The following is a 17034-nucleotide window of genomic DNA, read 5'->3' as shown; positions in this document are numbered from 1 at the left end:
TGTCCACGTAATAATAATCTCATAATAGTGACACGCCAGAACCCTAAAATAGTTTCAAACGAATATCTGTTGATTCATATATGCAAATGCTTTTGTTGTTCATTTATCGTTTCTTTGGATGGTTACATAATATTTTTCTGTTTTGTCAGTAGCGGTATGCCATAAAATTAACAGGACATTTCTTATAAAGGCTTAATTTTAATATAAACATGTATATAAAGTAATTCATCATTTTATGAATACTTATCCAGACATAGATGACTGCTCGGTGGGACCATGTATTCACGGCGCATGTCAGGACCAATTCCATGGATTCATCTGTCACTGTGATCTGTTCCACGGGGGAGAGACCTGTCATCAACGTATTCCTCTACTTTAGTTTGATAAATCTTACAAGTATCACAGAATTCTGTTTTTATTTGCAACCACCAACACTTGTACTGTTATCATACCGTCATTTTGTCCGAAACATCATCTATAGGCGGCGAAATTTCTATATAATATTCTTAAAGGCGCCATTTCTGACGTTTTTCTGTCAAGTAAAGTAACAAAATCGTTGAAGAAGTCAGATATATCGGACTAACCATCGTTATGTTCGTTATCAAGATCACCATTTATTTTGCCTTATCCTGTAGTCCTTTGTTAAAATACTTTTTGCATGAACGTGAATAGTTTTAATAATCTAATTGAATATTCTTTATATGGACATAGGTTGTTTAAATAAAAGAACTAAAGTTTTTCAGTCACAAGAAATGTTTGATACATTTGACTATTTTGCTTATACTGACCCCTATTTTTTTTTTTTAAATTTAAGAATCTTATTGCATGGACAGTTTCAGCCAATCATCGAAACAAGCAATTCTGCAACCAAAATGCGTCTATTTCTCATTGCATACATGTAATTCATTACATGTATTATAAATAAGATTTCAAAAAACTCATATATTTTCGTTGCATTTCAGCTAACATTGTCATTTTAGCAGTTATAACAGCTTTTATTTGTTTGGCGTTGACAACGTTTGCCATTGCAATCATATTTAAATCACGCGGCAAAAGGTAATTCATCCTTTTTAATGTTGGAGCATATTTCGCAGATGAGAAATACCTTTACTACATAGCACATTTCTTTTTCAATTTTTTATTTATATAGTGTTTGACAGTCCTTGTAATTTTTAGCAAAATTAATGTTATTAGCGTATTAAGAGAAACATTTGGTAACGTCATTTATAAAGATGTATTTTGATTCTCCTAGTAAATCTGAAAGGACACTACATGTATTTTCCCGATATTCTAGATTATATTCTACATTTTATTCATATATTGATATAATTTTTTCTCCTTGCAGTTATCACGATCAAGAGAATGATTTCATTCTGCACTTTGAAGATGCACCTTTGGGTCAAGCAAAAAAGAGATACTTTCATCTCATGAGATCGTGAATGATTCACGAGAATCGTTAGCTGGTCATACGTATTGGTTTCTCGTATGTTTGCTTCATTACGAACTCCAATAAATTACATTTTTATATGTACTGAAATATTCATGTTTTATTAAATAAAATAATTTTGTAGTTTAGAATCAACTAGATTTATATTTATTCAAAATACAAACAGCCTATTTTTTCATAACTTGGTTGTTTCGCAACCTCAATTGTATGAAGATCTAGTGCAAATAACATACAGTTTATTTTATAATTAAAAAAAAACCACTGAAAATATTTTGATTAGCAAGAGACCTGACAGAAATCTATTTCATAGACTTGTCTTCCATCAATGCTGTCCCATGTAAAATAGCTGTTCATATAACAGTGCTCGGTCATTGTAGTGGACGTTCTTGTACTATAAAGCTTACACTCACATCATTTATTCAATGACTGCAGGTAAAAGCACCCTACAAGTTTTAAAAACAGTCCATTATTTCATTTAAACAAACGGCCATATTTCTTTTTGGCTAACTTAATCTGAAAAATAGTCGTAAAATCATTGAATATCAAATTTAATAAACATGATTTCTAACGTTACATGGTAACAAACAACTTTCATTGCACACATCAAAACATGAACGCCGAGCTTTCACGCTACGACTCATTAGTTTAAGAAACATACATTTGGCAACCTTTTTTGGTGATTTATACAAACGAAAACAAATATTATCACAAAAGTTATCAACAAATATTGCACAAATCGTGAACTCGACTAAGAATAATATAAATGGCGGGTGATTACGTCAGAGAACGTGAACCTCCAGCTCCTCGCCATCTTGGACCTCCCGCCACTGGTTTTTCAGAAGTAACATAAACTTGTTCATATCTCTGGGGCTCTGGATGAGGATCGTGGACTCCACCTCAGGCGGTGACTGTCGACCGCTAGAATCATTTTCAACACTGAAATGGTCCGATGACGTATCAACGTTAATCTCGTCTGGTTCATCGGAAAATATCAAGCTTAGTTTGTGCTCGTTGTCTTTAAACATAAGTACACGCTTTAGATGGCTAATCTTTTTGATCTCTGTGACCTTGTATCTGGGAGAATTCGGGAGCCCTCGTGCAAAATCTGGAATAGGGTAGTTGATCAAGTCCTCCACTATGAAACAGAGATACTGATTGGTCAGAACCATGTTGCGGGACTTCACGTGGTCAACAGATCCCACATGGTGTTCCTCTGTGGCCACGTAGCCAATGAAATACATCAGAATGTCCGCCTTACGTTTGGCCGATGTGGGAAGATGGAGATGTTCAGTGATTATGAACAGTAGATCAGACATCACATCCTCCCCGGGATAGATGAACTGGACTTTACTGGGATGTACATACTCCATTCCGTCCACCACCGTTTTTGTTCTTCTCTCAAATGCCCTGTAGAAATCTTGTTCAAGGTCCGACGCACTGCTCTCCAGCATTGGAGAAGAGGTGAAAATAGAAAGCATTGTGGTGAGCTGATTGACAAACCTCTCTGTGACAGCGCTATCACGTGTAACCAGCGTGTTCACGGTGTGTCTATCACGCCCAGTCAGCCTGATACACTGATCAAACAGCCCCACGTTGACCTGATGCAGATCTGAGTACTGCAGAATATGGTAAGGTCGGATGATGGTGCCGTGCTGACTACTGTGTATGATTCCCGAGGTATGATGACGATCCGTTTGGACAGGCTGCTGACCAATCACAATGGAGTCCGACTTGTGGCGGGTGTGGGTCATCCAGGACTGTCTTTCTTTCATGGGAGACTTTACCAGCTGGTTTGACACAAAGTATACTGCTTTGGTGCTTAGCATCACACAGGAAATGATCTCACAGTGTGGGCGATCATAAGGGATGACCACAGACCACAATACAAAGTGGAGCTGTTCGTAGTCGACTCCAATCATTGCAATGTCAGAATGAAAATACTGCGCCAACTCTTTCCCGGTCATGTTCTTAAGAACTTTCAGTTTAGATGGAATTTTCTTTGCAAGCTGATAACTTTGAATTGATTTCGTGAGTTGGCTACAGAGTTCATCCGTAAGATAATCAATCTCCGGTGGTTCTGTTTCTTTTACATCTGCAGGGGCTACATTAAGCCTCAGTTCTGAGATGGTAACAGATCGGCTTTTGGGAGCTGATCCGTTTCCCTCTGTCATAGCTTTTTCTAGAAATTCCTTTTCAATGGCATCTGCAGCAGTGACTGTGTCTTCTTCGGCCATTACAGCTTTGTCTTCTTCTGGTTCAACCTTAATTTGGGGTCCACTTGCGGGGGTAGGTACTGTTTGGCTGGCAGTTGAGTTATCAAGGCTATCAGAGGACTCGTTTCCCCCCTCAGGTTCCTCTCGAATGGTCGGGGATAGCCTATGGGCATGCTCAGATCTCAAGTTGGTCAGCCTATCTAAGAAACCATCTCTTGCTTTTGTTGAAAAGAAATACAAGTGCATACCCACAGGTCCCACAAGTTCATGGAAGATAATAGATAAGCCATATTTTTCAAACTGCAATGAGCTTGTGTCAACAGTCTTTTTGGATCTGGAGGAAAGCTTCAGTTTCACGTTCATTTTAATGTCACTCATTTTAGTTGTGATGGAATGGTTTTGAAGGAATGTGAAGTTTGGATTTTTGATATCTTCCAACACACTGAGGAAAGAAGGCCTAGGCCAGAATAGACAATCAATATGAACGAGATAAACCTTGTTTTCAGACAAGATGAGAAGACTGGATTGCTCCACTCCTGCTATAGTGACAAGCATGCTGTAAGCTATTCTACCAGTGCACAGGCCCTCCAAATCCTCCAAGGAAAAAATATGAGAAGCTAAGTCAGAGTTTTGTGAAAAGTTTGCAAGATTTAATGGTCCCAGATCCCCAGAACTGTAAGCTGTTACGATGCTGTGTGAGAAAGATTTACCATCATCAGGGTCGCTAACAACAAGAGTAAATGTACCACTGGCCCCAACAAATGATTCCTCAAGTCTGATATAGCTATAACATGGGCCAATCACAACCTCTTGTACATTACATAGAGGCAATATGTAAAATGTCTCTAGTTCTGGTACACCTGGGTACCCACTCTCTCCAGGCTTCAGCCTGAGGATGAAGATTCTTCTCTTTGACAACACAGCACAGCAGGGCACCATCAGCTCTTGACGAGTGAACTGAATGACACCACACCACAATACATTCACAACTTGTTCTACAATAGCACCAGGTTCAGTGTCTTTACCAAACAGTCTCTCCTGTAACCAGGACATGAACTGTGGGTCCTGATGGGTGGGGAGGGAGCTGATGGCGATGGTGTGGGTGTGTGGGGGGTCATCTTGGGACAGTGTCCGGTATCGAGGTCGTTGTTCCCTACAACAGAAGTATACATAAAGCTCACTCAAAACCAGAGCTTAGAAAATCTGAATGTTATAAAATTTAAAAATAGACAAAATATATATCTCTCATTGGGAATTTTTTTTTTAAATTTGCATTCTCAAGTTTTATAGAATGAGTTGAATAGTAAAGATGATGTTTTGAGGATGATCAACTGCAAAATAAAACAGAAATGAAATGAAAAAGAACAAAAATAGCTCAGTCTTGCTTCAACAATGCACTTAATTCAGTATGAACTAAAAAAATATAGTAATGAAATGATAACAGTGTAAGCTCGGTCTTGCTTCAACAATGCACCAAATTCACAATGAAGTAATTTTATAAAACTTGAGTAAATCAACTGCATAAAGAATGGTATTACTTTGAGAAGGTTTTGAAATTGAAATCACAGAAAAAAGTGTGCAGGAGGGAAAAAAAGGGAAAAAGAATAATAGACCAACCCCTTATGTTCCCCTTCACTGCCTGAAAAACTGGTTCTACTGGAATCGTGGGTAGGGTCCTTCACAAAATAAATTACAGACACTTGATGATAGGAATAGGGCAATTTCAATCCATTATTATAATGGTAGAACTATTCAATTAAACCTACATCAAAATAACATCAAACCAATTTCAAAAATACAAATACTAAGAACGGGCTGTGAATAATCTTGCTTGTATTTATCTACAGTAAAGAAAATCGAATTTTGAGTATCATTTTACAGTTTTTTAAAATCATATTACATATGTGGAACTCAAAATTATTCAAATATATGTTTAAGTATCCGTATTTACTTTCTTACAACCATCAAGTGACATGTTTGAATCTTTTTTCACTTCTTTTATTTATATTATTTCACATTAGAGAGAAAGTTGGATGGAAATTTTAGTAAAAATTCTTAGAAAACAATCCAGAACGTAAATTTCATTCAATGATCATTGTAAAGGACATGCACATAACCTACATGCATTGGACATGTTGGAATTAACATTTAAGAGCATGGACTCAAAATTTCTTCAATTTACCTCCATTTGACTTGCATTAGATGCTGTTCGTGATGAATTTGAGGAGTTCGCTTTTAGTGACGATTCTCCTTCCGACACAGAGGGCGTGGCACTAAAAGATCCATGTGTACTCCAACCTAACTCTGTAACAATAGGCAGGACATATAGCAAAATACATCTGATAAGCAAAATAAAAGTAAATGCTTTGTTGAGAAAACAGACCATAAATTCTGATAAAATTGCCCATTTGTTTGACTACTGTATTGTCAGTTATCTATGAGTAACGTCAGTTATTAATGTTTATCTAGTAATTAAACATTTACATGCACTGGTTCTTTGTAATTAAAAAACATTTTTTTTTAATTTTAAACTCTTTTTCCCCCATAACAGTGGCTTTCACAATTTCACTGGATTAAACTGTTGCACAATTTGAAATAAAAAGTTATCTTAAAAGTTTATTCTCAAATAATTTATCTATATAAGTTCCTAATTTGATCTATTAATGTAACAGACTACAGATTTAATAACTTTGGGCTTATTTCAAAAACTGACTAATTCTGTAGATGTTACCTTGACGTGAGGACATTTTCCCTTCACTACCAGACAGGCTTGAATGTCGAGATCCACTGGACTGAAGCTCACTAGCTGAAAGCTGAAAAAGAAATATCACAGACATACATATATATATATAATTATATATATATATAAATATATATATATATATATATATATATATATATATATATATATAGCGGAACACTCTGTTTTTCATTATTTTATTATTTATATAAATAAAATTGTTACTATTGAATGTCTGTCTTCTCACAGAAAATAATTATGTCCACTCCATATTTTTCTAAATGAATAATTTATATACTGTAACAATACATTGTGTGTTATTATGAGAGATCAAGGATTTTGTAAATTTCAAGTGACTTGAGAGTGTAAGTCATGGTTCTGTGGCCTAAATAAAATTAAACAAGCCGACTTTTGTGTCAATCTCACATAGTAAAAGTGAGACTGGGGTCAAATGTGAGCTCGTTTGAGTTTTAAAACCCCTGTTAGCTTCATTGGCTTACAGTTTCTATACTGTAGGAACAATATATATCTGGTAAGAATGTTTAATAGAATTTATACATGTTATTGTCACAGATGCGATTAAATCATGTAAATTCTGCGTAAAAAGACAAAACTTGTGCTTTGAGATATCTATCTATTTCAATTCAGATCTGAAAAAGTTAATACATTATAATAAATAAATATTTCTGAAGATAATTTATTTTGTAGAGTGAGAAGAAAGGATCGTCGCCGCACGCTAGCGTCGTTATTTCTAGATTTTTGGCAGTCTGGTAGAATTTCATAATTTAGTACTGTATAAAAATTGGCCACGATGCTCTGTTTTACATTTTTTTTCCTTTATTACAAAAAGTAACTAATTACTCTTTTTGTAATCGACGGGGTAGTATATTGGATATTATTTAATGGGTGATAAGTTTGTCAAGGTCTCTTCAAGAAGTCATGAACGTAACTTTATGATATAGCTCATGATGTAATAAGCTAGTTTTCAGTTTCCTTTAGAGCGTATATCTTCTGTCTATTTAATTTATAAATTAACATGACATATGCTTTTATCAGATATTGGAACCACGTTCAGGGTACCCTTTTCACTCGCTCTCAATTTTAGGATGATATATCAATTCTAGTACATTTTCTAGTGATTTCTATCCATGGCAGCAAAAAATCACTCTTCGCATGTCCAGTCTTTTTCGTCCTTGATATTCGAAATAGACGGTACCATTCCCTTTTTTTTTAAAACAGTTAGAAAAAGTCTATAATATATCTGTTTTAAAATATTGTGTTATTTGGGTCTTTTCAAATTTTGAAATTATGTTATTTTTACACAAATACGAAACTCAAAAAAGGCATACATTCATGACGAGGCAATGTCATGTATTTATCAGGCTATAAACATCATTGTTATACTTTCATGTTAAATACTGAAATCTGATCGGTTAAGAGGCAGTTAATAATATTTTCTATTACCCTCAGCGTTAGCAACGCACTTAGCAACGGGTAACATTAAAAAATGTTACATGCGCGAAAATTATGCGCGTACGGTTCGCTGTAGAATTCACGTTAGTCCTATATAAAAGCAGTAAAATTTTCTTAAAAATTAAGACATTCAGTATAACAAAATAAATAGTGCCTGTTTGGGAGGATAACAGTTGAAATTGACACCCCTCGAAAACCATTGTCAACCTCCGCTTCGCGTCGGTTTACAATGGTTTTCTCGGGGTGTCAATTTCAACTGTTACCCTCCCAAACAGGCACTATTTATATAATATCTTGTTAAGTGTTCATCGAAATTTAATCAAAATTTTAAGTTTAATTAGAATTTTCATACGGTACATTTTGATGTATCATTTTATACAATGGCGCCAGTGTTTAACACGGTGCATAGTGTGACATTACTTTTTGATCAACCCTTGTATTATTGTTATTAATAAAAAACAACTCCATCTACAAACCTTCCTGGTCCCAGACTGTATCTTGACCTTGTTTTCTTTGGACTTTCTGATGGCTTGTAACACGGCTACAGTGTCAAGTTCCTTCTGAGACGGCTTCAAGTCATCCAGGCTAACCTATATTTCAATAGAAAGTAAATCAAACACTCTACGCAGCCATACCAAAATGTATTACCACAGTCATATAGAAAAATTGTTAAAGAGTAAAACCCCAAGTCATATACGTGTTTTGATACAGACAATATATATTATTATATTTTCATGTTAAATACTGAAATCTGATTGGTTTAGACGCAGTTGGTAATCTGTTCTATTACCCTCAGCGTTAGCAACACACTTGGCAACGGGCAACACAACGAAATGTTACATGCGCGTAAATTATGCGTGTACGGTGCGCCGTAGAATTCACTTTATTTCTATATAAAAGCAGTAAAATTTTCTTTAAATTAAGACATTCAGTATAATAAAATAAATATTTCGCGTCGGTTGACAATGGTTGTCTCGGGGTGTCAATTTCAACAGTTACCCTCCCAAACAGGCACTATCTATATACAGACAATCTAATTTAAGGAGGCAGGGTAGTCATCAAATTACCTATCCGACTGTCTCAAACTTTGACATGATAATTTTGGCCATAAACTAATATTTAGTAAAGAAAAAATCCAAATTTCTTATATCTTTATACTTTGCTTTTCTTCCTCAAGAAAAAAATGGACATGACCATGGAGTGGTCTTGAGAAGATATTACTCTCTCTCTCTCTCTCTCTCTCTCTCTCTCTCTCTCTTTCTCACCTCAAGGACCCTGTCTCCACACTGTTCCAGTATCTTTGTTCGGTAGTCTAGAACTTGGTTCACAGGGTTTCCCTCGAGGTAGAGGTTCTCTATACAGGGGAGACAACACACATACTGCACCTCTTCTACCTGGAGATAAACAGGTACATGTGTAGATTACAAAATCATCATTAACAAGCATGGCAGGGATTTGTACAGCACAGGCATCATTCATTTTCAATTGCAATCAGCAAGATCATGTATAAGTCAAGCACTAATTAAACCATAAAAAGAACGCAAACAACATGAATATTTTTTAAATTCTAATAACCTTTAGCTGTTAATGCATTTTTAAGCACTTTTCACAGGCTATGTAAAAATCCAGGACTTTAAGTGGCTTGTATAAAGAATGGTTACAATTAATTACAACTTATGACAATTACATATCCTTCAAACACATGTAATGACTTTACAACTATTGTCTACAAGCTAGCGTTAGTAAAATTACCTGTGCTAAATTGTTGTTCCTAACATCTAGAGTTTCCAGGGAAAACAGTTTTGATAAACCTGTATATAGAAGAAAAATTAAACATTCAGGGAATAAGTCAAGTAAGATAAACGTATCCATGAACATAATAAACATGAATTGTTTTTAATTGTTTTGCATAACATTGAGTCAATGTTTAATGCCTTGAAAAAGTCCAATATCTTAAAGCATTATCAGTTTAATAATGGAAACCTTTGGACTACCTGTATATATTATTCAACAGACCTTTGAGACTGTCCATCTTGTTTCCGGCCAGGTTGAGTATTTTGAGGTTGCCTATCTTGGTGTGTAGATTCTCCAGGTCTTTGATCTCGTTGTTGGACAGGTCCAGCTGTGTGAGCTGACTCAGCCAGTTCAGGTGCTGTACACCAGTTAGTCGGTTGTGACTCAGGTCCAGAACCTCCACTCTCGGGATCAGTTGCTGAAATATCAGACAGATTATCAAACATTATGAATGACAAAAATTGGTTGCAATAAACATCTTTTTAAAAATATCTAACACAGAAATGATACATATCAACATCCCATCGCACAGTGGAAAAAGAGTTTTTTACGCAGAAGAAATACATGAATTCCATGAAACTTAAAGATCAAATGTTAAATTCAAACATGAAGCAAACATTTGTAAAAATGACCACCTTATCCCACACTGAAGTATAACAAGCGTAATTGTTTCCAAACCCTAGAAAATTTCTACAACACCATATAGTATCTGCTTCATTAGACCAATCTACACATACAACCGCTGTTAATACACCATATTTTATCTTCCATCTCATCAATTTCTTACCTCATTGTAATTGATCTTCCTAAAAATTACAGCACTTATTCTATTTCCCTATTGGATATGATACCGTCTTAAACATGTAAAACTACATTTGCCTCTTTGATAACTTAGTAAACCATATAATATACTATATCAATCTATTACTACATGTATATAAATACTGTGTATATATCACAAAAAATCCTAACACACCTGGTGATTATTTCACTGATCATTTACTGTAATAGTTGTCAATCTCTCTGACATCTTACTGATTTACCTCCCCTACAGCTTACCACAATTCTGTTTACTCTACAGTCAGTTATCTCATTAATTACTTACCAAACTGTCATCTATCTCACTGATAACTCACAACACTATTGTCTATCTCACTGATAACTTATCACATTGTCCATTATCTCATTAATTTCTTACAACACTATCATCTGTCTTAATATCAGTTATCTCGTTAATTACTTTCCACACTATTTTCTGTCTCTCTGATAACTTACCACACTGTGCATCTTAATAATAACTTACCACACAATCGTCTATCTATCACATGCGCGGATCTAGAGGGGGGGTCGGGGGGGTCCCGACCCCCCCTGGAAAATGAAAATTTATTAAATTTACATAGTAAAATTATCGCGAAAATATGCCTCGGACCCCCCCTGGCAAACACAATTATCCTTCGGACCCCCCCTGGAAAAATTTTCTGGATCCGCGCATGTATCAGATAACTTACCACACTGTGCATCTTAATAATAACTTACCACACAATCGTCTATCTATCTGATAACTATCTATACAGTCAGTTATCTCATTAATTACTTACCACACTATCATCTATCTCTCTGATGGAGTTCCGACTGAAGTCCGCCTCCACCAGGTTCTCCCACTGAGTGACCAGCACCGTTCCATCCTCAGACTTCCACTGAGTTAGGCCATTTAATACCAGGTCCTGTATCAAGGGTGCATAGAGAACATCAGTATGTGTGAACTGTATGATTCATAGCTCTATTATAATGTCATTATCATATCATATGATAATGATATCCATGTCATATCATTAGTATCAGCTAGATTACTCATCTATCAATGGAATGATATTCATACCAACAGACCAAATTTTATGTCTATTAAAAGTTACTTTAAATGGTGTTAATAGAGTCATTCCAATATATTTACATTATCCAGTGTCTTTGCCTGTAATAACACTACGTATCAATTTTGTACTATATAACCCATAATACAAATGACGCCAAATTGAGGCGCCAGCGGAGTTTGCTTATTTATATCTAAATATTTAATCGTATGATGGTTTAAAATTATATAAATATATTAAGTAATAAGGAATCATTCTTTGAATATTATGAGGTGATAATTTCGGTCAGGGCATGATCAAATCTATCATAAAGGCCTTCGGGCTTTATTGGATTTGATCACGCCCCGACCAAAATTATCATCTCAAAATATTCAAAGAATGATTCCTTATTCCTTATATAAAACACATATAAAATTCAGTTTTTTAACATTGAAACTACACCAGGTAATCATTAAAGGCTGAGAAAAACATGTACATGTAGATAACACAGAAGAGTAAATCTCGATCTAAAATGATTCACCCTCTGAAATGACCTTTGATACTGCACACTCTGGATGTCAGAACATTCATTTTAAACACTGTACATAAACAGCAATCTTGACAGAGTCATAGCAGTCACTGCCATTCTTCTGAATAAATTACAAAGTTATTTGACATTGTACAAAGTTCATGGTTTTCTCTGTTAAAACAGACCTACCCTGATATTGGTCAGCCCCTGCTGGATGCTGACTTTTTCTAGAGTTTCTTTCACAGTTTCAATTCCCAATATGTTGGACACATGACAGCACTCTGACTGTTAAATAAAAGTTTTAACCATTGTTGAATATTTTTTTTTATCTGGCATTTGTCAGCACTAAGAAATCCATTCCATACACAGCAAATTAAATGAAAATTAGGTAACATGAAACATACACTATTCAATCTATTGTGCATGCGAAAATTCTATAACATGAGAGACTTGGCAAGTCTGAATCCAAATTCAAATCCAAATCTGCACTAGGTCAAGGTCATAATACTAAAAATTAGCCTTGACATTGGGAAGAAGCATAAGCTACAGATAGTCTGGAAGTCTGTTGACAAGTAAAAAGCATGCTAAATCACTGTGTGCATGATTATAACCTTAAACATCTGCCATTCCATTAGTATTGTTCTGTTTATCTGAACACAGACATGATTATCCTTCGGTATCTCCCTCCTCACATTACCGTTATACTTTTCAAGAAATCCTTGATAAGACCAGATTGAAGAGCGAGATACTTTTCTCTATAGAGTCTTACCTCTAGACATTGTAGAGACTTGAACAAGGACAGGTCAAACTTGAGTTGTGTCATGTCTATATTACTTGTTCCGACTCTCTCACGACTTCCAGCCACCTACATCGCAATACAAAAGTACATTTATATGTTACAGAATAATCATGGTTCCTTATTTATTCTTATCCATTTTCTCCAACTTCTTTTATACTACTCATTTACTATAAAACAGGTATATGATAGGCTTAAATGGCTACACTCCAAAATAATAATCAGCCCTAGATTATTTTTACAAAAAGTTTTTGTTGTGTTATTAGGATAACAAGATAAGGTATGATAACTGATTGTTTAATAAAAATAAGGTACATTCAATTCCAAAAATAACTTAGCCAATACACGGTAAAACTATTGCCATGTAAGTGGCAAGTGGATACCTACCTTTAAACATTTTACTCTGGTGATGAAGTCCAAGATGTGCCCTATGTCTTTCTTAACATCACCACTCTCTGTAATAAACAAAGTGAATTTTTTAATCATAAATTGCTGAAAGAATTTCATCATTTTCAAAAGACCTAGTCACAATAATTTCTTTTTTACAGAGAATCTAATCTATCAATCAATTGAATATTGGTGTCAAAATAAGAAGTAAAAAGTTCCAAGGTAAAGTTGTACTATCCTTGTTAACTCAGTTCTTGAATCTGCATGGGAGCTACAGGTTTACAGGTTCCATTTGGCATTTATATAAAAAATCTGACCTCTAAAAGTGCTTCAATATCAGTAAAGTAAACCAATGATAAATGACTTAATTTGGTGAATAAAAATGATCACAATTTATTTTTTCATTTCTTTTGTTTATGTTTAGAACTTTCCATTCTGCTGTTGTAAATTTTCACACAAATCTTATTTGTTATTTATTTCGGATTATAGCTCTGTTGAGCAGATAAATGCAATAACTGTAAAATATCTGGTAGATATATTTGTAAAATTTCCCTTGGTATCTATACAAAGTATTGATTTGTCTACACAAACATGTACTATAATGGGTCAAGAATACAACACCTATTGAGACTATAACATTTTGTTATTTTTTTGGCTGATAATTGGATAACTTGATTACGATAATCATTTGTCTTGAAAGTTTGTTAAATATTGTTTACAAAACTTTTAAAACAAAGAGTCAAAGTAAGTGCAAATACTTTTTCTAGACTGGAAAAAAGAAACCGTAATGCATTGTAAGTCAGCTGAAAACATTCACAGACATTAAAACAAATCACAAAAAGCTGGACAAAAGGTGACATACAGGTATCATCAAACAGGGGTTTTGTTTAGCAATCTGGAGCAAAACCATACTTTAGATATGCGAAAGAAGGAAGACTTAATTATATGGTGCTTGGTTATAAGGAGAGGTACACAGAGAAGTAAGAAATCATTGGCCAATCAAAATTTGAATATTTGTTTACAGCTTTCTGTAATAAAAATGTGACCATATATATTTCAAAGACAAATGCACTAATTCATTAAACCCTATCTCTGGAACCAGTATTTTTTATTGACTGATGTCAGATATTTATGTATAGTTTATATTTCATATATGGATGTTGTCTTATACATTATATCATGACTAATGTTGAAGATTACCAATGATCTCTGCTCTGTCATACAATGATACATAATTTCTTTGCATGACTCAGTAATATTAAAGCTCATGGACTGAAATAATAACTGATTATTACTAGTCACCTGGGTTTTCATCTAGAATTTCCACTGGTCAAATGAGAGCTTTCAGTGACCCCCCCCCCCCCCCCCCCCCCTCAAGCCCCTTTACTTTTGAGTTAATTTGGCCACTTAATGTGAATTGAATCATTAACCGGTATATAGTTTATCTATTTGGGTAGGAGAGGAGGAGAAAACACAACAATGAAAGCAAGTAAATAAATGACGTACCTTCTATAAAAATGACACAACACCCATGCAAATGAAAAAAAAAAACCTATTAATATTACAACAGAATCCTGTAAATACATGATACACAATAAAACACAGTTTCTTCTAAATTTAATACAGTAAGTGTATTGATTAATATTTGTAGATTCTATATACACTGTACAGGTATGTACTATAAAGTTCATGTACAATTACAAGGGGAAGTTAATTAATACATGTACATGAACATGTAACCTACATTTTCTCAATAGATACCATATTCTATACACTGGTATTAAATTTCTACTATGGTAATACATGTACAGTACATGTACAATTATTCACATTTTTCAAATCTGGCCTATCTGCAAAATCAGTAAATAGCCGCTATGAATTAAAGTTTGGACTACAAGTACATGTACTGTAAGTTAGGATTGTGCAGCAACTTCTAATGATATGCATTATGCATGAGTTATTTCCCTTTTAAATTAGTACATGTTTTGTGCAACAACTTCTAATGATAAGGATTATGCATGAGTTATTTCCCTAGTGGCTGTGAGGGCAGACAACTCACCACATGTGGGTTCTGGAAGCTTGAGCCTCTCGGTCAGGGAGTAAAGCTGTAGGGGGGTCACCACGTAGGGGTCTCGGGACTGCAGGAGGATGTCACCTGCACAACAAAGAGCCAATGTTTTACCTATTTTCCAGGTGAGTTAATTTTATTATAAACTGTGAAAAAGCTGATGCAGTCCTTTTTTTATTACTCCATGTAAATATAACTAAGACTTCACAATGCTGTTACATTATTTTTTGAAAGTGCAACAATTTTTATTCTTAAACAAGAAACAAGTATGACCAAATACTTGCTATTAATTAATATTATAATGATAATTTGTTTGCAGATTTAAATTACTTTCACAAATGACATACTAAATTTTGTAATCATTGTCACAGTACCTCTGTTGTATAGCTCTTCAGCCATGCATTGTGTAATACCGTGAATTTCCTACAATGAAAATTTTATAATAAGCTATCAAATTACTTGCACTTTTAAAATTAAATATGTCACATATATAGCAAGCTCTCAGTAAAGAAACATATCTGTATTCACTAAAAAATCAAGTCATTTTGACATCAAATGCAGACATTAAGGAAAGAAAAGACCATTAAATACATTAACACTATTAAATGAAAATTGATCTTTATCTATATACAAAACACAATTTAATTGTATACAAAACTGTGAAAGAAAACGATGAAGTTCAATGGACATGATGAAACCTTACATATTTATCAAACTGTAGGAAACTGGCTAAGACGGGTGGGACTTTGTGTGCGAGATAGTACAGCATGGTTTGTAGGTACGCCTCCAGGTCCGACTGTCGCTTCTTTATAAACGTGTCACTCTGATTCCCAAACATTTTCTTAGGAGGAAGAAGACACTTGTCAACTTTACATGAATAAACCAGCTGAAAAAATCAAAACAAGAGTCAACTTGTGCTATTTATTCATAAGACATTAGAAACAATCAGCTTATTCACCTATACAATGGTGGTTTTATATATTTGGAATGTAGATTTTGATTACTACCTGATTATGAAGATCATGGAAATCATTGTACCGATGTTTTACTCGCCATACATAGTGTCCAACAGCAATCTCGATGATATAGGTCTAAAATATAACAACATTTGTCATATATGACAATTTTTTTTATTTCAAAGACATGTTCAAAAACAAAAAATGAGCAACATTACTTTAACTTTTAAATTAACAGACCAGTTTATGAACTTAATTTTTTTTTTATTTTTTATAATTGATAATGATGATTCAATGGTCCTAACCTGTTAATCTCAATAATGGTCTGGCCACTTATCAAATACACCGTAGTTGAAGTAAGTGGTGGACACATATTAAACAATAATAAATGTTTATTGACCATGCCCATTACGCACTTTGGTATACCGTATAGACTAGCAGTTTAAACCTTTTGAAATGTCAAGATAAAACTAAAAGTACACCGAAGCACCTCTTACCGTGAACTTATCATTCGTTTCCACTCCCACTATCCTAATCGTTCTTGTGGCACTAAAATTGTCGACATCTTTTCCAAAATGTGCCATTTTGGTGTCGATTTGTGACTTCACTCAGATGTATTATCCACCTTCCTTTCTTTCTCGCAATTTATTCGCCATTTTTGTTCCACAAGAGTTGTCGTTATTTTATACGGTGCCTAGTCAAATTTTATCCACATTATTCCACACCCTTTCACATTTGATCTTTTAAAAATCATTATTTCTCAGCCAATTGTCAATTAATGGCC

At 34.4% G+C, this 17034-nt stretch overlaps 1 protein-coding gene and 1 long non-coding RNA gene across 2 annotated transcripts; one reads left to right on the top strand and one right to left on the bottom strand.

The window, feature by feature from the left end:
- The first annotated feature begins 264 nt into the window (after nt 1-264).
- On the top strand, nt 265-1836 carry LOC128159651 (uncharacterized). The gene is made up of 3 exons (XR_008240168.1): nt 265-362; nt 963-1056; nt 1346-1836. It is a non-coding gene; the product is annotated as an uncharacterized LOC128159651 (long non-coding RNA).
- Nucleotides 1837-1978: 142 nt separating this feature from the next.
- On the bottom strand, nt 1979-16919 carry LOC128159650 (nischarin-like). The gene is made up of 17 exons (XM_052822819.1): nt 16748-16919; nt 16302-16385; nt 15998-16180; nt 15669-15717; nt 15286-15381; nt 13227-13294; nt 12813-12908; nt 12233-12328; nt 11266-11391; nt 9890-10085; nt 9626-9684; nt 9139-9267; nt 8350-8463; nt 6392-6473; nt 5843-5964; nt 5278-5336; nt 1979-4813 (listed from the first exon to the last, which is right to left on the bottom strand). Exons 1-17 carry the CDS (start codon nt 16832-16834, stop codon nt 2227-2229), a joined length of 4233 nt encoding a protein of 1410 aa, XP_052678779.1. The 5' UTR covers nt 16835-16919; the 3' UTR covers nt 1979-2226.
- Between the last annotated feature and the right edge of the window lie 115 nt (nt 16920-17034).

This window comes from Crassostrea angulata, chromosome 8 (assembly GCF_025612915.1).
Source record: "Crassostrea angulata isolate pt1a10 chromosome 8, ASM2561291v2, whole genome shotgun sequence".
Taxonomy (NCBI): Eukaryota; Metazoa; Mollusca; class Bivalvia; order Ostreida; family Ostreidae; genus Magallana; species Magallana angulata.
The sequence above is the reverse complement of the archived record's forward strand: the minus strand, read 5'-3'. Positions and strand labels throughout refer to the sequence as shown.